The sequence below is a fragment of the Argiope bruennichi genome, chromosome X1, assembly GCF_947563725.1.
Source record: "Argiope bruennichi chromosome X1, qqArgBrue1.1, whole genome shotgun sequence".
NCBI classification, from domain to species: Eukaryota; Metazoa; Arthropoda; class Arachnida; order Araneae; family Araneidae; genus Argiope; species Argiope bruennichi.
In genome coordinates, this window is record NC_079162.1 from 128,098,351 (window position 1) to 128,119,878 (window position 21,528).

Here is a 21,528-nt window from a genome sequence, read left to right on the forward strand (position 1 = left end):
AATCTCAAAACTGGGTTTTAATTATCCCTGTCATCAAACGAGTTTGAATTCTTCAATTTTATTTAAGAATAAATGGAACTAATTATTTGGTGTTTTACAATAAAAGAGAAAGAAAGAAAAATTCACTGTAGCTTGAACAATTACTCCAATTATTGTGTCAGAAACAAAGTGTTGTAAATATAACGATTTGCATCTTTTATAGCTGAGTTTCTTCCTGTTGAAATTAATTCGTGACATTTTTAGAATAATAACTAGAGTGCGGTAGTTATTTTAAAACGCATCTGAGAAAACTGATGGCGAAATCAGTTGTGACTGACAAATTTTATTAAGGCAAACACAAAAGTATCAGGATAAATTGCACCTAGATTGAGCTCTTCAATGAAACACTTTCCTCGGAGAAGTGATAACGGATTGAAAAAGGTATGTATCAATTAATTTGAAATCGAAAATTGTCACCCCTTGGGAAATTGGGAAGTTATTGGAATAATTGACGATAGTCTATTTTAGGAGATGTTCAAAAAGTTTAGGCTGCTCATTTCAAAATTTAGAATTTCTTGGAATTGTGTTAATTTACTGAAGATTGCCTTTTGGACAGAAATTCTTTTTACAAATTCTCTTAAGTGGGTTTGAATTCAGAAAATATCATAATGTTCTATTATCTAAAATCTTTTTTTGTTGTTGTTGTTATTGTTATTAATCATGAGTACAAAAATTTAAAATATAATTAAAAGGACGGCAGTAATTAAAATACTTTTATTTCATAAGTATTGATGAAAAATTCTGTAGTTTTTTTCCCCTTAAAAAGTTATATTATTAAAATAAGTAGTTGTATTATTCCATAAAAAAGATAGAAGACCAAAATACGAGAGTGTTGACGTAATATAAGTTACAATGATTCTTGTTTATATGTGCTTCTTTATATCTATTCCCTCTATGCTTTCCCTCTTGAAAGTTTGCATAAATTGGTTACTTGCTCTATTGTATTGAAAATTTGAATACTTAAACTGTGTTTAAATTAGCATTTTAAGAATCTTCTTTCGTTATTTCTTTAGCTGTCTTCTAATATATATTTTATTGACGAAAATGAATATAAAAGTTAAATTTGTAGGTTTCGAAAATTTGTTAAATTCAGACTCACTAATATCTGAAAAGAAGAGCCAACGAATGTTTTGTTTTGTTTTTCATAATAACACTTGTGTTTATTTAAAATTGCTTACTTATTTCATTAAGATAGTCAAAGTTATAAAGCTAGAGGACAAGGCAAACTGCATTTAAAGATAAAAACATTTCATTTTAAGTTAGAAGTGGGTTAAGTTAAAAACATAGCAAACGATTCAAACCGGAATTTTTTTTTTCTCTCAGTATTAAATGCGGATTTCCGAATGAGGATTCATATTTTAAACAAACAAAATTTTATAATTTGATTTCATTTCTTAGATCAATGCTGCCCAGATTTGTCTTCATTTTGAACAATGTCGTGCTTAAAAGGACAAAAATTCCATTACAAAATACTTTTTACAAGTGGATATTTTTCAGCTTAAAAGTTATAAAATCTGTTTAAAAAAAACACTTGGTAAATACAGCAAAAATAAATTGTAAAATCTTGGAAATCTGTAGCAAAGATATTTTTAATAAAATGCTTTAGAAATTCGTTACAAAAAGGATCAAGAACTTTTACTTTCTTTTGGAAAGTATCGAAATGTTTTTTTCTTTGAATATTATTTCGAATAGGCATTTTCTGAACTCGATCTAAAAGCTAAAATTATTTAAGAACTGTCGCAAGATAACTGCATGTCGATAACATTCGAAGCTCGATTTTTAAATGGGATCAAATATTGTGATAACTTTAAGATATAAAGAAAGTAATTTTCTGATTCTTTGAACGTTCAAGATCTCATAAGGATTTTTCAAGTTAAAACGGACAGGATGTAGTTATTATTATTTTTTTTTTCTTCTAATCATGTATGTTGAATGCTTACTTTAAAAACCTTCTCTGTTTCTGAATTATTAATCTGTTTGAGCATACATAATTCTGTATTTTGAAATTCAAGCTACATATTTAAGAAGCTACATTTCGTATCATCGTTTCTTCAAATATCAGCAGTCTATCGCATCATGTTCTTGAAGGAAAAGAATCACGTCTGTCTGCATGATCGGAATAAATAATAGCAAAGTCAGCTAAAAATTCAATAACAGTCTAAAGGTGTAAAAAAGAAACTTATAAAAAATAACATCGGTTAACCTTGATAGCTTGTTCTTAAGGGGAAAAAAAAAAACTCCATGACTATTCTCTATTTTATCTTCCGTGAAAAAAGCACTTTCAGTTTCAGATAACGAAGATCATAGTCCAGTGGATCTGAAATTGATGCATTTATTGCCTTATTTGCTTAATTTGGAGTAAAAGCTCTTTGAAGTTACAAATTTAAAAAAAAGTAAGTGACTGATGGAATTCTGACAAAAAATGAACAGATGAAAAGAAATTCTTTGCAAATGTCATTTATTTTTTTATTATTTTTTTCCAGATGATATCAGTTACTTGTTTTCTTTGTATTGGGTTGCTTGTTCCCGTATACGTTCATGGAACCGCAACATTTGCAGATTGTGGTAAGTAATGAATGTTCATATAAATTGCTTCCGCTCCATTTTGGATCGTGTAGACCACGCATACATAATTATAAATTCCATCTATTTCGGCAAAATATGATGAATAATTCTTTTTATTGGCATTTTATTTTTATTTGTCATTAATTCTTTTAATTTTCGGATAATGGTAAAAAAATTTTTGAACTGAAATGGTGCCAAGTTAAGAAAAAAACCTAAGATTAAGATTAAAAAGTAAACGTGAATTGCCTTTCCCAAATAAAATTTCACTTTATATCAATAGTTTATGAATTTTATATTTGGTAGGTTTAATCGATTGTCCTGCTATGAAACTACATAAGATTATTTGGGATTGGTTCTCTAAATTTTGAACCGTTGCTAGTGATGATTTTGACTCCCGATTATCCGCGCCTGCCGCACAAAGTTTTTTTTTTTTTTTTTTTTTTACTGATTTTTTTAAAAAGGTGCAGTTTTACAGTTATGCTTTTGTAATTACATAATACATTACAGTATTAAAACAGTACATATGTATTAATTTTTCTGTGTATCCTTGACGCCTCTCGTAAATACAAAGCACTTTTCTGTTTTCATTAACAAAATGCCTTTTAGGTTAGTTTTGAGTGATATACTAAAATATTAAGCGTTAGTTAAACATTTCCTGCTCTTTATTTTACGTTTTATTGTACATAAAACGATTTTTCAAAGTTGGAATGACTGTTTTCTTTTTTGCTATACCTGTTTTTTTAGCTTTTTTCGGATTATCCGCGATTTTTGTTGGCCGCGCCACCCAATTCCGCGGATAATCGGGATTGTACTCTACCTAGCTTCAATGTCATTGACTTTATATGCAAAATAGTCATAAGATTTTAAACATTCGACGCCTCACATTTATAAGTAATTAAATATCAGTATTTTTAAAAATGTGTTCCCCTAATAAGATTTTCCTTTATCTTTTGTATACTTGCTTAAATTTCCTTCTGTGTAAGCGATCAGTCGTGCAGTCTCAAAAAAACAACTTAAAAGACTTTTTTTGAAATACATTTGTATAGAAAACTTCCATCATTCGCATTCGGAGTTTTTATTAGTATATTGTATTTTTAAATTACATTCAAAAGAGAAGTTATATGTCTTAGAGCATTTCTTTAGCAAAAGTTTCTGAATAATTAAGAATAACATATTTTATTAGTATAAAAGGAATGAAAACTCGATTCAAAAAAGGTCTCACTCCTATATGTGACTGGGATAGGAAAAGATAAAACTTGAAAACGATTATTTCCTTAAGGTTTCTCAAGATATGCCTGAAGATAAAATATTATTGCCTCATTATTCATAATATTCGTGAATCAATTTCCCTTAAATTAAGAGATAAATAATTTTTTTAAAAGTGTCTTCCTTATTTTCAATAAAAATCGATTGAAACAAGGGGGAGGGGGGAGAAATCCCACAGGCACTTTTTTTTTTCTTTTTGCCGAATGTAAAAGATGTTCAGCTGCTTTGAAAGAATTAAGTTTTCTTTGTCATTTCATTATTTTTACATCCTTTATAGTGCTGAATATTTGCATATTTAAACATAATTTTTATGTTAGGAATATGATTGCTATCTATTTGAAATTGTAATTCGCAAAAGCCGGATGCAATTATTCTCCCAAGAACATAATAAAAAATACAGACAGAAGGAGAAAAAATAGCAGACTCATAAGGCTGTGTAAATATATACAAGTAAGATTTATCAGTCTTCATCGACAACGAAATGAAGGTAAATGAAAGCGATTTCTCAACTGATAAGTGAAAACAGAATATAAAGATTAAAAATACAGTTCCTGCTAAAATGTAAATTGTTGTCTTTTCACACTCAGTAAGGATATTGTTGCCTATGAATCTCAACGTTAATTCACGCATTTCAATTTGCTTTTGCTATCAAGTCATTAAAATGAGTGATGAAAGGTTATCTAATTGATAATTTTATATATTAACCCTTTATTTACCGACAGTACTTTAAAGTACTGTTTAAACACGGCTGATATCTTCACAATATGACTATTTTTTCTAACAGTATTTGAAAGAACTCGAAGAACATATTTCCAATAGAAAGCAGTAGATGTAAATTTAAAATAATATTAAATTTTTTTATTAATTTAATTAATTAAATTATTTTAATTAATTAAAAAAGTTTTTTCTTCTTCCTCCTCAGTTTATTCTGTACCAAAACTTAACTAATGGTTCATAATTTGAAAAACTGATGACGAAATAATTTGGTAAATAAAGAGTTAAACAGAAAAAATTATAACAAAACTTACATAACTAACTTTAACGTTTGATTAGAACAGATTTTGATTTCAGTGGTTTTTCCCATAAAAGACTGTACTCGCTTCGGCAGTACATATACTAAAATTGGAACGATACAGAGAAGATCAGCATGGCCCCTGCGCAAGGATGACACGCAAAATCGTGAAGCGTTCCACATTTTTTTAACGGCCAAATTGATGGCAATTTTGTTTACCCTAGAAAAAATTTCCACTCTTCAGGAACAAAAATTTTGTATTTATTCTGATAGTATGAGCGCTCTTGAAGCTCTTGGTCATCATCATAATATGACGCATCCAATAGTTATTCATAGTTTATGTCTTCTACGAACTCTACAATCTAGAAGCTTTGACATAATATTTTGCTGGCTACCTAGCCACGTTGGCATAAATGGAAATGTGAAAGCAGATGTTGCAGCTAAGGAAGCATCATTATATCTACAACGACCGCTTCCCTATCTTGATGCGAAGAAGTATCTTTCTCATCATATTCATTCATTATGGCAAGAATCGTGGGACCTCCAAATATCTAATAAATTGCATTTCATTAAATCACGCATTACATTATGGCCAATTGTCCCAGTGAGAGAACTTGATGTCAAACTGACACGACTTCGCATTGGGCACACCCGTTTCACCCATAAACACCTTTTGTTAGGTAAACGGTGTCCAACTTGCACATCATGTCAAGTCGATTTTACCATTGTTCATATTTTAACCGAATGCCCTGTTTTTAATAACCACCGGCTGCATCATTTCGGAACATTGTACTTGAACATCCGTGACTTGGTAGGAGAATATCCTCACAAGAACATTTTTAAATTTTTAAAAGAGATTGGGTTTTTACATCTTATCTAATTTTATAGTTCTTTAGTATACTTTCTGAAGATTTATATTTTTATAATTGATATTTCTGTTGACAAAAATTTTAACATCTAGATTAAAATTTTTAAAACTTTTTATCTCATTCTACCATATGCTTGGCGTAGTATAGCCAAACCTGGCTCTTACGCCATAAACATCAAACTCAAACTCAAAACTCAAACCCATAAAAGACTAGCAGTTGATATTTTAAATCTTTCAGGATTTTCTGGAATAATGTGAAAAGAAATAGCTTTTCCTCTCGATCTATCCCGAATCCAAAGAACATCCTATAATAGGACAAAAATACATAATATTAAATTCAAAATCTTCCTGTAAAAATATTGTAAAGGGGTCAGAAAAGAGTCGTTTTTCAAGTAATTTGATAGTAAAACAGAATACTGCTAGCTATGTTTTTGAAAATCGAACCAAGAATGTTTTAAAGTATTTTTGTTTAATATTAGATATGGACATTTCAAAATAAAATAAAAAAAATCGGGAGTATCATGAAAAAACTTAATTTCATCGCTTTTCTCAAATCAAATATTAGGATAAGACATAAGTAATAATATTAATAACCATAAAAAAAGGGTTCCAATGTAAGTACGTCACTGCAGTTATCTATGATTAATTTATGAATATGCATAAATATAAGCAGTAACATTTGCCGATATTCATTTAACATTTCCCAAAAAATATTGTGTATAAACAACAAGTTAGAGAATACTTCTAACTTATCATTTAGTTACACTCAGAAAAATGATATCTAATCCTAAATTATTTTGCTCCACGATTGAGCAAAAAGTATTTTAACACTGGTATAAAGATAAGCATCTTATATACAGGGTGATCGAAAAGATTGTATGACTTTTGCGTACAGTACACTTAAAACTGTCACTCAATAATCTGTTTTACAATGCGGTTGTGTTGCTGATAAGGGTCAGTTCTAGAAGAGGTTACAACATTTTAAACGTTATCTAAAAGTGTCATATTTGGCAAGAGTTAGCATGATGTTTGACACAATTTCGAATACTTAACGATACGTTCATTAATACAATTTCATGCGTTTTAATACTCTATGAATAATTTCCACTTTGCTTTTTATGAAAAATGGATTGCTTTTCAATGTATTTATTCAAAAATGTAAGATAAAAATCATTGAGTAATTATATTTCTTCTCATATAAATAGTGTATCCACTTTGAAATAATAATCATTTCTTCTAGATTTTAGATATAAATGCATTACTTTACATAAAATATAACGTTTTGCATTAAGCGAAAGGGTTTGCGTTTCATTAGTTTTTGCTTTATTTCTTCTTGATTCGTTTATTTAATTCAATAATTTCGAACATTAAAATATATGTTAGTTAAATATAGGCACTTAAAAAAAAGTTGTTTCTTAAATTTAAAGTACAATTGAATGAGGTTAGTGGTATTGGAATTATTTGTAAGGAGGGAAATGTTGCAAAAGCAATTCTTGAAATGCCGTAAGTAGTAAGAAAAGCTTCCAACTACGGATAAATTTCTATGCTATATCAGTTTTTAAAAAAATCAGCTTCCAGAGTAGAACGCCATTACAAATTTAAACTTTTCTGTTTATCATCGTAGATTTAATTTAAATGTTGTTACATATTTTTTTTAAATCTGTACGCTGATAAAGATAAATTATTTGTTCATTATATGACTTTGCATTTTGTATATGAAATATTGTAAGTATACGGTGCATAAAATAAGCAGCTTACTAAATCAGAAGTATATTAATATTTTGCTAACTCATCATTTGTATCTGCGAAAATTTGTAGGAGATATTGGCTGGATTCAAATTTAATTTTCTTCTAGTTGCACTATTTATTAAACCAAAATCCAAATCTACTGTTAAAAAATAAAATAGAATTCAGAAAAATGATTTTTACATTAATATATGTTCTTCAGAAACTAATTTTATTGAAAATCGTTCTTATTTGTACAATAAATCATTAAAAATAGTGTTGAATGAAATTCTGGTAATACACTCTTCAACAATATGCACCTACACCTTTATTGAAATGTTTACTGATAAGCTATGTGTTTTTTCCATATTTTAAACAATGTAATTATTTCTAATTTCAGAAGAATTCATGGCCGTTTTAAACCTTTCAGGGGCTCTGAAATAATTCAAATCTCAAAGACCCTTTTTCTCTCCAAATTCTTTTTATTGATTTTAATTTGATTTTTATTCAGCAATTTTAAGTAGTAAATTTTGAAAACTGAAGTCGCAAGTCCCTTTCTAAAAGGTCCATTTCAATATTGTACAAGTAAAAAAAGTGCATAATCAAAACGTAAAATTAATTTAAAACAAAATATCGAAAACAAAAGACAACTTTCTATAACACTCTAAACAATATTTTAAAAGGAGGGAATATATTTTTTAAACTGTAAAGCTTCAAATTCTTTAGAATTATAAAATAGCATAACGAATAACTTGTAAATGGTACTAGAATAAAGTTCCAAAATTAATTTAATCAATACTTGATTATAACTTGAATAAATTTGACTGCAAGGCCATCTGTCATTAAAAGAAAGTGTAAAACTAAATACCTTTCTACAACTACTAAAAATTTTCAAGAGCTGAGGGTATTTTTCTTTGTTGCTTTTTTTTAACTAATCACTCAGACTCGTCATATTTAAATACTTCTTCATCCAACTAGAATATTATGTTAACTTATCTGCATATGCATTTTGAGATTAATATTTATCATAAATATTCTTTATAAGCTTCTTATGCATTCTACTTTCAAAATTTACATCATCAATGGAAAAATAAAAGAATGCAGAGTTTCAAAATTATCTAAATTTGTAAAAATGTCACAAAAGATAAAAGAAATCACACTGAGAATATTTTAAAATAATATTGCGATATACATTGCGATATTATAAAAATCGAATAAATAATAAATGCGGGATAAGTTTAAAAAGTAGTAAAAAATGCTTTCTTACGTATTATTATTCCATTTTCAGTTCTAATGTTCCATTAAAATAACTCGAATTTTATTTTTAATTAATAAAATAAAATAAGGACTGTTTTAGGAACTTAAATAACAAAATACCTGATAACATACGCGCGCACACAAAGGAGGGGGGAGGGGAGGGAATGGAAAAAAATTGACTTTTAACACGGAAGCATATGCTTTAAAATTTCCCAGATATCTCCACATTTTTCGTTTAAAATTATTCAAAAATTAAACTATGGAATATTCAGACTTTAATCTAAAAGTTTTAATTAACAAAATAAGATTTTTTTCCAAGAATAAAAGTGAATGTATGTATATGCGTCTATCAGTCTATTTAAAATATCGACCATTGCATGTAGAGATACTAAATTTAACACACGTATATTTGTGAGAAAGAAATATGCAATTCAGTGCATTTAAAAATATTAATACAAAAAATAATGTTATCTCTAACGTAAATTATCTTAAAATTTTAAAAAATTCATAAATTTTATTGCTTTATCATTCTTTGCGTATTTTTATTCTGTAAAGAGAATACAGATCTTAGATAGCATGTATGTTTTATAGTCAAGATCTTCCGTTTATATTTACTTATGAAAAGATAAGGTTTTCATATAAACGAGAATAATAGATTTTTAAATATAAGATAACTATATCAGGCTTGTTAAGTTATTTATTTCATGTGTATATGAATTGTTTATTTGATTACCAGATTTATCAAAAGCTTTGAACAGATTTAATTTAATTAGGAAAATTATCAACTGTTAAATTCTCTTATTGACTTGTGTGCTATTAATTAGCTGAAATGCACATTTAAATAATCCACTTATCTTAAAACAATTGGAATCGTTGGTGATGGTAATAGTTAAGTTCAGGTGTAATTTTTTAGAATAGAATTTCTATTTCAGAATTTCTTTTAAAGTTTATTGATTTTCATTTGAGAACTATATTTAGCAAACTTTGACTATGAATGAATAATGCAGAGAATTGATATGATTTGAAAGTAAAAACTATTTTTTACTGTAAATTTTTAGAAAGTTATCCGGAAAAAAGTTAATATTTCTCTTAATTTTTTATTAATTAAAATTCTAATTAAAAATTCAAAAAAATCACTTTTTTACCCTCCAAAGTATAAATTTGCCAAATTTGATAGTCAGACGGCCTGAAGTGTACAGAGCCAGCATATACACATAGAGACAAAAGTTTTTTCCTTGTGTTTAAGCATCAGAATTTAGTTAAAATACCAATACATTTTCTAGCCAAATACTCTTGCCAACAGATAACATATGTTTTAGCAAACCAAGACTAATCAATCCTTATCCCCTTTTTTTCAAAGAGCCACGCATGATTTATTGGCCTTTTATGACCCGTACGCATTTGTCCCACTACCGATTGAAAAAACTGAAACAAACGCATTTATTTCCTTAACTATTACAGTTAAAATATCCTTAAATATTGTAACTTCCAATTGCGAAGTTTCCTCACATAAGGTATACAAATGCTTGAAATTACTTTGACTTCTGCAAAGGACGATAATAATAATAATAATAAAAAAATAGCAAAGATTAAATTTTTATAAGACCGTCATGGCGAAAAAATATCAAAATGCAAAATATTCTTCTACTCGTCTATAAGAATACAAAGTTTCATGCCTCTATTAGTATGATTTTCTGACTAACAGACTATTTTTTTTTTTTTTTTTTTTTTTTTTGACTTAGACCATTTTTTCATATCTAGGTTGGTCGATTTTAATTTCCCAAGAGACAGATATTGCCCTTTCCAAACCTAGGGCCGGTATTGGATCTAGATTTTTCATATCATTTTCAGGGATGATAAATACATCACAAAAGATTATTGAAAGGGCAGAAACAAAAAATAATTACACATTCTTCGACATCTATACAAAATTGGGATTTTTTAACAATACTTGCGTATATGTAACCAATTTCATCACTTGTTATATAAAAACCGTTTTTTTTTTTAATTGCTAAGCAAAGATCTATAGAACAGTTACTGATAAAGACAGTTCATCTCTTACTATAATACCAAACCAAACAAAAACTAATCGAATATATTGATAACCATTTAATACACTGTCGAACAAAGTGGAACTAACCAACGAGAGTTTTAAAATGCCACACTAAAGAATTATGGAAAATGACCATTGATGATGGACCTCTTGTACGAAGAATGGATTTTTACCGTCCGAAAAGTGATCGTTTTGAAGATTAATGCCTCTTTCTCTATTAAAACGACATTTGTCCATTCATATTACATTTCTCTGAAAAGAAAGATTTAATTTTATCTGAAGTAGGGCTGAATATAAAATTCTAGATGTCGATCGTGTGCTGTAAAATGTTAACTAATGTAACATTCTATGGATTTTACAAATGGTGTATGGATGATAGTTATTATTTTGAAATATTCTCTATATTGCATGCTTTGGAATGATGAGTTCTAGATTGACTGTTCGTACACTAGTTGGAAATAACTTGAAAAATAAGCCAAAATGTCAATATCTGTATCATTTGTATAACGCCTAATCTTCCCCGCTCCTCTCCGGGAAAGTAAGGATCTTGAAGTTTGTTATCGCTAAACCGTTCAGTCAACAAACGTTTTAGAACGGTGCTGGGAATTCAGAAAAAACAATGTTTTTTTTGTTCTATAACTAGGCCAGCATTGCGATTATATGCACGGAAGCATGTCCAAACATTCCTTGTTATTGAAATATGTCATTTTTAAAAGCGTGCAAGAGTAATCAGGAAATTTCATTTTTATGTTCTGCATTCTATTACTTATCTGAGATATTTTTAGTCATCAGTCTCTGAATTCTGCTTTCTCTTCCTTATGAAGTCGGAGTTGCGACTGTCGACCACTCAGACTGAACAACATTATGCGTGATTAGCAAATTTCTTTCAACTCATGATGATATGATGATGTACTAATTGGCAAACATATGCATATGACAGTTTTTCTATATTAAATAAATTTGCATTTCTCGAATAAATGTTTCCATCGAAATTTGTGATAAATCTCTCTGGATTTAAAATAAGCATATCGCTGCAAATTTTGTAGACAAAAACGTGAAACTTTGTACAAGCATAGATGCATGTAAAAAACTATTTTACTGATTGACACATTTTACACTACAGGAGACGTATCATCATCTGTAGAAGTTAAAATGTTTTCTTACAATTTTCCAAATTATTTAATTAAACTTTGTAATTGGAAATATATGCCTAAATACATTATTTAGGGAAATAAAAAAAGTTGCCACTTTTTTGGAACACTGTAAAAACAGCTATGCAAAATTTAAGCAATTTTTTTTATTATTATTTTGCTGCATTTTTGCAAAAAATAAACTTGAAGACATGAAGTTCATATTACAAAGGCACAATGTAGTACTTAAAAAACGGAAACAGTTTAGTAGGAAAAAATAAATAGGACGCATGCATTAGGAAATGAAGCAGAAAATTCCTTATTCCCAGAACAGATGTGATAAAAAAAATAATCTCTGGACGAGAAGCAGAACAACAAACAGGTGTCCCTTAGTAATGGATATGGCCTCCCTTAACTGAAATGACTGCTTGCACCGTCTCGTCATACTCAAAATAATATTATCCAGCAACTCTTGAGGTAAGAGTACTCATTCATCAATGAGCATCTGTATAAGTTGTCTGTTAGTCTCCGGAGTATATAATTATCCCTACAAAGCATCCTAAATATGTTCGATTGGAATTAAATTGGGGGGGGGGGGTGCTGGCCAATCCATTTAACTTCATCACAGTAAAGATTTCAGGTCACCGAAACTCTGTCGAAAATGCGTATCACCGTTCCTCCATTCATCATTATACCTCGGCACACAAGCATAACAAGATCACCTCAAAAGTCTCTTTCCCTCGTGTTATTTGTATGAAAAAGTGTTCCTATATCTCACTAAATCAACTAGCATTGAGAATCATTTTTAAGATTAAAACAGCTCTTATCAGTAAAGAAGACATGACTCCATTGAAAAGATCTCCAGTCTGTGTTATATAATTATAAAGGGTGCCGCTGACAGCCTGACGTCAACAGTATATAATATTCCGGATGCCTTGAACTATATGACCTTGGCTTCAATATGAGCTTGAAATAGATGTACGCGAAAGTATTTATTAAACTTCAGGACAGACGAAACAATTAATTTAAAATCTAGAGGTGAATGCACTTTCTCTGTTGGTTTCCACAGAAAACTTACGATTTTACCGAAAAGAAATTCACTTATATCTTTTGTAAACAGTGTACATTCAATATTGTATAAAATACATTCCTTTCATAAATTTCGGAAGCAAATATTGTGTACGCAAGTATTGTTAAAAGAGTGCACCTTTGTATAAATGCCGAAGATATTCATTTTGAACAAGTTTTTAAACACTTCAATCAATGCATTATCTAATCATTTTTTAAAATTTAATTGAAATTAATAAATGGGTTTCTATTTCCTGATGCTGCTCTTTTATTAATCTTTTATAATATGCATATGATCACTGAAAATTGCAACGGAAGCCTTGCATAAACACCAGTCGGAGATATGGATAAATAGTCGAATCAATAAATTTGCACTTATTATCTTAACAATCTTTACAGATAGAGAGAAACATGAAAATTTGTATTCTTTTAGATACATGTAAGAAAAACATTTTACTCCCTGGCGCTTTTCCTCTTGCAGTATAAAAATTTAATTTTCTAACTTTTTATTATTTCCCTCTATAGAAGCTAAAATGCATCCTAGGTACTTTATTTCATGACATTTTGCAATTGGAAGTATACATTTAATTAAAATAGTTGAGGAAATAAGCCCTTGTTTTACCTTTTTCGGAAACTCTGTATGTTATGGTTTCTTCTTTCTGGCACAATGCTTTTTCTTTCTATAAGAACTTGCATGCTGTTTAATTGAAAATTCTGCATAGCTTTTTTCTAATTTTTTCCCATTATAAACAAAATCCGATTTTTTTTGTTGGTGCTATAGTTATATTAATATGAAAGTATCCATAAATGAAATGAACTTACAAGCTTGATATTATTTCTTCCTTCTAAAACATAATCCATACTATGATTTCCATATTTTTAATTATACATTTTATATAGAATTCTCATTTTGTGACAGGAATCTGTTCCTTCTCGAGTCAAGAAGTTCAAAATGTTTACCATGTAAAAAATGATGAAACTTGCATATGTTTCACAACTTTTCAAGTACAATGGACATATCTTGATAGGTTCACATTGAGACTGAATAAAAATAAGGACGAATAAAATAATGAAATAATGAAAACACCAACAAAATTTAATTGGGGTTACTAAGAAAATTGAAAAAAAAAGGGGGGGGGCTCTGATAGATTTTAAATAGCTTTCAAGAGTTTATCCTTCGAAGAAACAAAAATTTCAAATTTACGGATTCTGTATATTAAATACGAAAAATTTCTTTCAATGAAATATTTGGGATTTCATTTCTTTGAATGCATGGATATGTTTATTTAGCTTAGAATATAATTCCATTTTGAAAGTATATGGGTGTGATATTTGAGAATCTTTGAAATAATGTTTTTCACATCTTTTATCCCATTTTGAAGGAAGTTATTATATAATAAGGATCAACCCATTCATTGAAACAGTTTGTTTCTCTAAACAGTTATTTCAATTCATTGAATGAACCTATTTACTTAGGTTTAGAGTCATTTATAATAATTCTATTCTCAATTTTGTCAGAAAAAGTCGAGAAATGAATCTTTATGGAAACAAAAGTGATTCATATTTATGAGATAAGAAGAGGAAATATATAAGACTTAGAAGTGCGCTTTAAAAGGATTAGTCATTCGATTTAGGAAAAAAAAAAAAACATTCAGTTTTCACTTCAAGTAAAAATTCGAATTCCGATTCAGCTCATTTTTCTCTGACATTTATTCTGCTTGAAAAAAGTCTTACTAAAACGATAGGATCTGGTAGAATAACAATCATCTATTTCTCAGAAATGGCACCCGATTATTAAGTACCAAAATTAATTTTGATTTAGTGAAATGAGTGCTCTTCAAAACTGTCACATTCTGCTGAACAACGTCATATCTATCTGTCTCTCAGACGAAATATGAAAGGTCATTCATTCCGAAAACTTCAAAAATAATGGATGGAAACATACATATTTGTTTTAACGTAATCAAATAAGAATGATTCTAGATTCTTTCTTTTCCATCTCCACAGCATCCGTTTCTAATCGAAAGAAGTGAAAATCATCACCTTCGGATGATGATTCATCCGAAAGAGGAACTACATTATACATGTAGTTCCTCTTTCAGAATCGGTTTTTTTTTCTCTCTTCTTTGGTGTCAGTTTACTTGTTTTCTTCTAAACTCGAGGATAATCAGTATCGAATCTTCATTAAAAATCAGCTCTTACACAGGAAAAGCATTATACATGTAGAGCATATGGTAGATTGTTTACAAATATCAGTTGTTAATTTGGCATAAACAGTTTTGGTGGGACATTTAAGAAATTAACATGTTCCTAGATTGAATATCATTTTTATCATATAATAAATTTTTCAAAATGCATGAAAAATATAAGTTTTATTACCTTAAAAGCTTGTTCCTAATTATTCTGCAATGAAAGTTGTCAGATGTAATTGAAAAGTATATCCTGTTTCTCATGGAAGAATCGAAAAATGAAAATAAATCTTATTCGTAACCATTATATTCAACAGATCCAAGAAATGTATAACTTAGCAAATTATTGTGCAAATAACTGGTGCGGGGAATGAATAATGACGCTTAAAGTTTTGGTTTCACTTTTCTGAATACGGTTGCAATTAATGTAAATAGATGTTACAAAATTTCACTGAAAAACGAATGAAAGTGTTTATCGTCATTCTTTAGAGTGCCTTGTAAAAGGTACATGTTTCCCATCTAGGGCTGGGCGATGGCAGAACTTCATCATCGTGATATATCTTCAAACACATATCGATATTTTTCGATGTATCGTGATATCATTTTTATTTATAGCTATTTTAAGCTATAAATACCATCTCTTAGCATATTTATTGATCAGAACGACTCCAAATAAAAAGAAGTTTCAATTTATATAATAAAAATATTTGTCTTCTTTCGAATAAAAATCGTTAGAAAATAATTTTGTTAAAAGCCTTTTAATAAAGTATGTCCATGCCAAAGCAATGTCTGCATATTACAAATTATAACACTGCGTTTAAAACTTCTTTTTATATATTAAAAAACACTGCGTTTAAACACTGCTTTTTATATATTAGAATATGATAGTATTTATAGAAATATTAACAAAAATTCTGTATGAAGGTCAATAAGAATGAAGAGCAATAAAAATAAACACTAACCGGTAACCAAAACGAAATCAAAAACGTAAATTAATTGTGAATATCTATTTATTGTATCGCGATTTATCGTGAGCCGCTAGGCGAAAACGGATGTGTAACGAATTTTTTTTTTTTTTTTTTTTTTTTTTTTTATGGGAGTACGCTTAAGTGTGAAAATGCGAGCTGCAATAAAATTGTGAATTCAATCTGAATTAATCCTTTTTACTTTTATTTCTGAAGATGAATATTTAGCGATTAAACAAAGGACAGCCTACAACCTTCTGACAACAGCAGTTATTTTTCAATAAAGGCATCATTCAGTTAGAGAACAGAAAGCAGTTTATTCCAAACCTTAGTTTAGTTTAGTTATATTAACGTCCCGTTTTTTAAAGCAACGCTAGGACTATTTCGGGACGCACTTCGTAATTTTAAACCTTGGTCAGATGGTGAGGATTACACCTGAGCTGCCCCCCACCTCTCCACACTACACCACACCAGCGAGATGATGTTTGGGCTGACAGATTTGGCGTGCAACAGGCCCCCTTACACGACGGTTCTTCGGTGGAATTGGGTCTCGAACCTGAAACCCTACGGCTCACGAGTCGAGACCTTACCACCAGGCCACCACGGCCAGTTTATTCCAAAATGACGTGCATAAAACAAGTATTTTTATATATTAGAATATGACAGTATTTATAGAAATATTAACAAAAATTCTGTATGAAGATGAAAAAGAATGAAGATCAACAAAAATAAACGCTAACCGATTACCAAAACGAAATCAAAAATGCAAATTAATTGTAAATATCGATTTATTGTATCGCGATTTATCGTGAACTATTATTCATAATCACGATTTCTATAGATCGATATTTTTCAAAAACTGCCATCGAAAAATCGATTTTTTTTAAATCGATAAATCGAAATCGGCACAGCCCTATTCCCAACTCTGCGTGCTCTATCATTGGTCCTAATTACCCTTCATTACCTTGCCTGCACATTTCTATTAATTTGCTTCATTCGATCTCTAATAAATCTTTCTCCTTTAGGTGGTCCAGATAAAAGCATTGATATTAAGGAAGGCTCTGTTAAACCGGACCCTATTCTGTATCCTGGAAATGTTAGTATGACAGTAGCTATGGATATATTAAAGGACCTTCCTGCTTCTGGTTTGGAAATGAAGATGGACTTAATTAAATTAGATCCAAGAAAAATGAATGTACCATGTTTAGATAATATTGGATCATGGTAAATCCAATTTTTTGCTGAAGTATAAAATTTTAAATTTGCTCGTGTTTGATGTTGAAGAAGTTTCAGATTTATTTCTAATTAAATTTAATAAAAACCACTCTTAAAATTGCTTTTATTAGTGCACTAAAAGGTAGATTTTTGATTGCTTCCTGCTTTTTATTTTTTTAATTTTTATTTCATGATCACTGATATCATAAAATCCACATTTTTCTCAAATTAATTTCTAGATGATGTTCACTGGTATAAAATCGATATATAATTAAGTGAATCGATTAAATGATAGTAAAATTTTGAAAATATAGAAAAGTTTACTAAATGCATAAAATTTCAAAATTCTTCAAGAAGAAAAGAGAAAATTGATTATGAACTCTCATCTTTACAAACATGAAACAGTACAAATTCAATACAGTTGCATAATAATAAAAAGAACTTCGAATTCTTCTTAATCCATTATTTTGATCCAAAACAATTATACATAAGCTTTGGTAGAATGATTTTCATTCTGCCTATCTCAGGAAAAGATGAAATCTGTTCAGTATAGCTATGCTGCAGTTGCCCATAAAGGATTTAATAACAAGCAGGAGCTTTTTGAATTAGGACAATGTGGCATAAGATTTGTTTGTTTTTCGCTTAATATATCATAGTTGATATTTGAGTTTCTTCCAAATATCAACATGGATTATATCCTATTTCTACGTTAGCTAACCAGTTTTAACAGGCAATGACACTGAATATGATTTGTTGCTAATGTAGTGATTACAAACTTGTTAGAAGAGAATAGATGAGCAATCAAGCTGATATGAAAAAAAAAGGACGAACAATTTTAAGTCTAATCATTGAGATAAAGTTGTGGAAAGTTACATTTTGCTTATACAAAAAAGTGCAACTAACCAGTTAACTGTATTCGACGTGTATACATATCAATCCAAATCTGTATTTTGGTGCATCGACGAGTATACATATCAATCGAATCGTTTTGAATATCCTTGAGTTCGAAAAACATTTTTTTTGGAAAATATCTCTCTATCTGTGACAACGATAACTCGAAAACACTTTCAGCTAGACGGATAAAATTTCGTATATGTTATTTATATCACATTTGTAAGTTTGTACCACATTTTGAGTTGAATTTATTCTGGGGAAGTCTGTTTGTCCGACTGTTCGAATATAAGTTAATACGATAACTACAAAAGGAAAAAAAAAATTAGATAAGTAAAATTCGGTACACAGATTTATTATCTATAGTGGATATGTCTATCAAATTTTGAGCCAACTCTAACAAATGGTTGAACGTCTGTCGATATGTACTTTCAGAAGCATGTAAACACGATCTCTCAATATCACAATTATTTAAATATATCAAATTTGGTATGTAATTTTGTGACTGCAATGGTAATTCTGTGGCAAATTTTGGTTTCAATCGATGGGGAAGAAATGCATATAAAAAACAAATTAACCTTAATTAGTGAGTATGCAAGAAAGTTTTGGGGAGACACTTCCACTGTTTATAAAAAATATCTGCCGTAAATATAAGATTTCATAAATATTTACCGAATTAAAAATGGTCTGCAAATATCGATTTTGCTATTTTCTTTTTCAGCTCTTACGATGTCTGTGAGTTAATCCAAAATCACAGAAGTGAATTCTGTCCTATGTTTCCAAACCCCGATGAATGCGGTTGTCCGATGAAGGCTGGTTATTATTCCTTGAAGAATGCTCCGGTAGTTCTGCCTGACTTTGGAGAAATTTTTGTGAAAATACTTAAAGTATGTTTCATTATCAATTTTCCTTCCGTATAATGATAATAATACAAAATGGAATTCTATGCAAAATTTATTTCCTAAAATTTGGTATCAGATACTGTGTTCAAAAGAAAAACAGTCCGAGGATAGCTGTGCTGTCAAGTCAGCTTATAATTTTAAAACGATTGATATTATGTCAGCATTGCATTAAAGTTGGTTTATACTTAATTCCTATATGTATGGTTTAAAATAATCCTGCTGTTATGATTTATGGCACTTTAGAAGCCCGCTGACAGTTATCTGTCAGCGATTTAAGCCGAGTGAGCGTCCCTTGTTTTTAGAGTGGCGCCATCTAGGGCCAAGAGTACGACTTAGCTATTCATGCGTCACAGCCCTTTTTACGGGGCGAACTTCATCCATGCATTTCATTCACTCATCCACAGATCGTAATTTAGACCTGAGTCAGAGAACGATCCCCTCTGAAGCAGTAACCACAGTGGTATTACTCTCGGCATGGAGGATTTTGTGACCAGGACGGATTTATACTTGCGCCAGCCACCACACACACACGGAGAGTCTTTGGCCAGTGGGGTGCGAACTCACAACCTAAGAGATGTGAGTTCAACGCCCTACCAACCAGGCAATCCCGGTCCATAATCCCTCTGTAATGCCTATTATTAAAATTATTTCGATTCATCTTGTGCAGACTGTTATCACAATGAATCTTCACCACACCGTTAAATTTCTAGGTCCATCCATGCCAGGTTAATTCCAGCACCTTAGTTAAACAAGCCCCGGTTTCCTCCGAGCTTCCCCAACCGTATTCAGTGAACCCAAAGGCGGGTGGATAAATCAATTTGTACTGAGGAAAAATTAACTGAGACTGGATATCCAACTTTCTAGTCCATGACGTGTTAATTTTGAAATGTTTTTAGCATTAACGATTATTTTGTATTAGCATCACTCGAATGGCTATGTATTAAGTGATTTTGAACATCCGATTTTAAATTCTCTATAAAAAACTGACAATAACTCACTCTCTAAAGCTGACTATACTTCGTTCCAGATAATTTCTTTTAACTGAGTTCATAAATTTTAAATTTTATAAATATTATCTAAATTTTATGTCGATTCATTTGAATGCAATTGGAGTACACCTTCAGCTTTTTAATGTAATGACGAGATAAGTTCGTACGGAAAATTCATATTAACGTGTCTTTGAAAAGTACGTGCATTTTAAAATCTCATGCACAAGCTATATTTTTAGCACTCTGAAATACACTTGAAACTTTTATTTGAACTGGCATTTCTTTTGATTATAGTGCCATTGCCGTGTAAGGCATCCATTTCCTAATCCATTGAACTTTTGGGGTTATATACTGAACGTGAGCCTAAACTGCTGAGAAATTATTAATTTTCGATATCTTTATAATATTTTTTTTCATATCATTTCTTTTTGTAATATCTTTGCATAAAATGTGCGTGCATAATTTAAGAAATGCATAATAACCAATTAAAAAAACGTAAGTGGTGGAAAATTGTGAAAATTTTCAAGAAGTAAAAGGACTCAGAAGCCTACAAATCTTTCCGACACAGAAAAAGAAGTAAATAAATTTAAATTTCAAGAAACATTGTACTATATCAGGGATATTCTTTAAAGAATATTTAATATTTCGTTCGAAAAAAAAATGAAATCTACTCTGCCAGTCATTTCAGCTTAGCCTCGGTTTTTCCTGTTGTGTGGTAAGCGAGGGAGGATGAATGTTTTTTAGATAATTGGTCTTCCTCAAATAATTTATGCACTTGTCATTCTATATAATCTATTTTTATTTAAAAAATTAAATAATGGTTTTAAATTATTTTTCTTTTTCTATTTTAGGGACATTATGAAGGAAACATCACATTCACAGACAAAAATTCAAACAAACAAGTTGGTTGCATTGCAATTACCTTTGAAATAGAACCTTCAAGCTAACAAGTAACAAAGGGTTTCTCCATACAATGTATCATCACCATTTATGTGATTATTCATGAAAAGAAATTCTCTACATTTTTGAAATAAATAAATATATGCATATAAATTTTTCTATTTCACATTCTCCTTTATGTATATAACTAATTACTTGTTTACTCCTACCATTTCTTATAGCAATTTCATAACATTGCCGTTGTAGTTATTAAAACAAATGAAAATTCATAGAAAATCTGCATTGTAATTTATTTTAAAGAATTTACTTACATGTGCTCGGTGATTATTAAAGCACTCGATACTACTGTAAACGCTGTATATTGTTTTTCTAAGGATATTCGTTTTAAATTTAAAACTTTTTAAGTATCATAAAACGTACTAAAAAAAATATGAGGCAACCACAAACAGGTTTGGGTACGGCGTACATTATAGTGTCAGTGAGTGATATACATA

At 29.7% G+C, this 21,528-nt stretch overlaps 1 protein-coding gene and 1 non-coding gene across 3 annotated transcripts; both read left to right on the forward strand.

Moving 5' to 3' along the window:
- Nucleotides 1-346: 346 nt before the first annotated feature.
- On the forward strand, nucleotides 347-21,192 carry LOC129959041 (ganglioside GM2 activator-like). Of its 2 annotated transcripts, none has more exons than XM_056071818.1 (5): nucleotides 347-420; nucleotides 2,523-2,604; nucleotides 17,163-17,361; nucleotides 18,965-19,130; nucleotides 20,986-21,192. In XM_056071818.1, the coding sequence occupies exons 1-5, from the start codon at nucleotides 379-381 to the stop codon at nucleotides 21,079-21,081; spliced, it is 585 nt and encodes a 194-aa protein (XP_055927793.1). In that variant the 5' UTR covers nucleotides 347-378; the 3' UTR covers nucleotides 21,082-21,192. The 2 variants fall into 2 exon arrangements, with proteins under 2 accessions (XP_055927793.1, XP_055927794.1); XM_056071819.1 differs by lacking the exon at nucleotides 347-420 and adding an exon at nucleotides 2,310-2,432.
- Nucleotides 4,963-5,069, forward strand: LOC129959573 (U6 spliceosomal RNA). Its single transcript, XR_008783465.1, has one exon. It is a non-coding gene; the product is annotated as a U6 spliceosomal RNA (small nuclear RNA).
- Nucleotides 21,193-21,528: the final 336 nt, after the last annotated feature.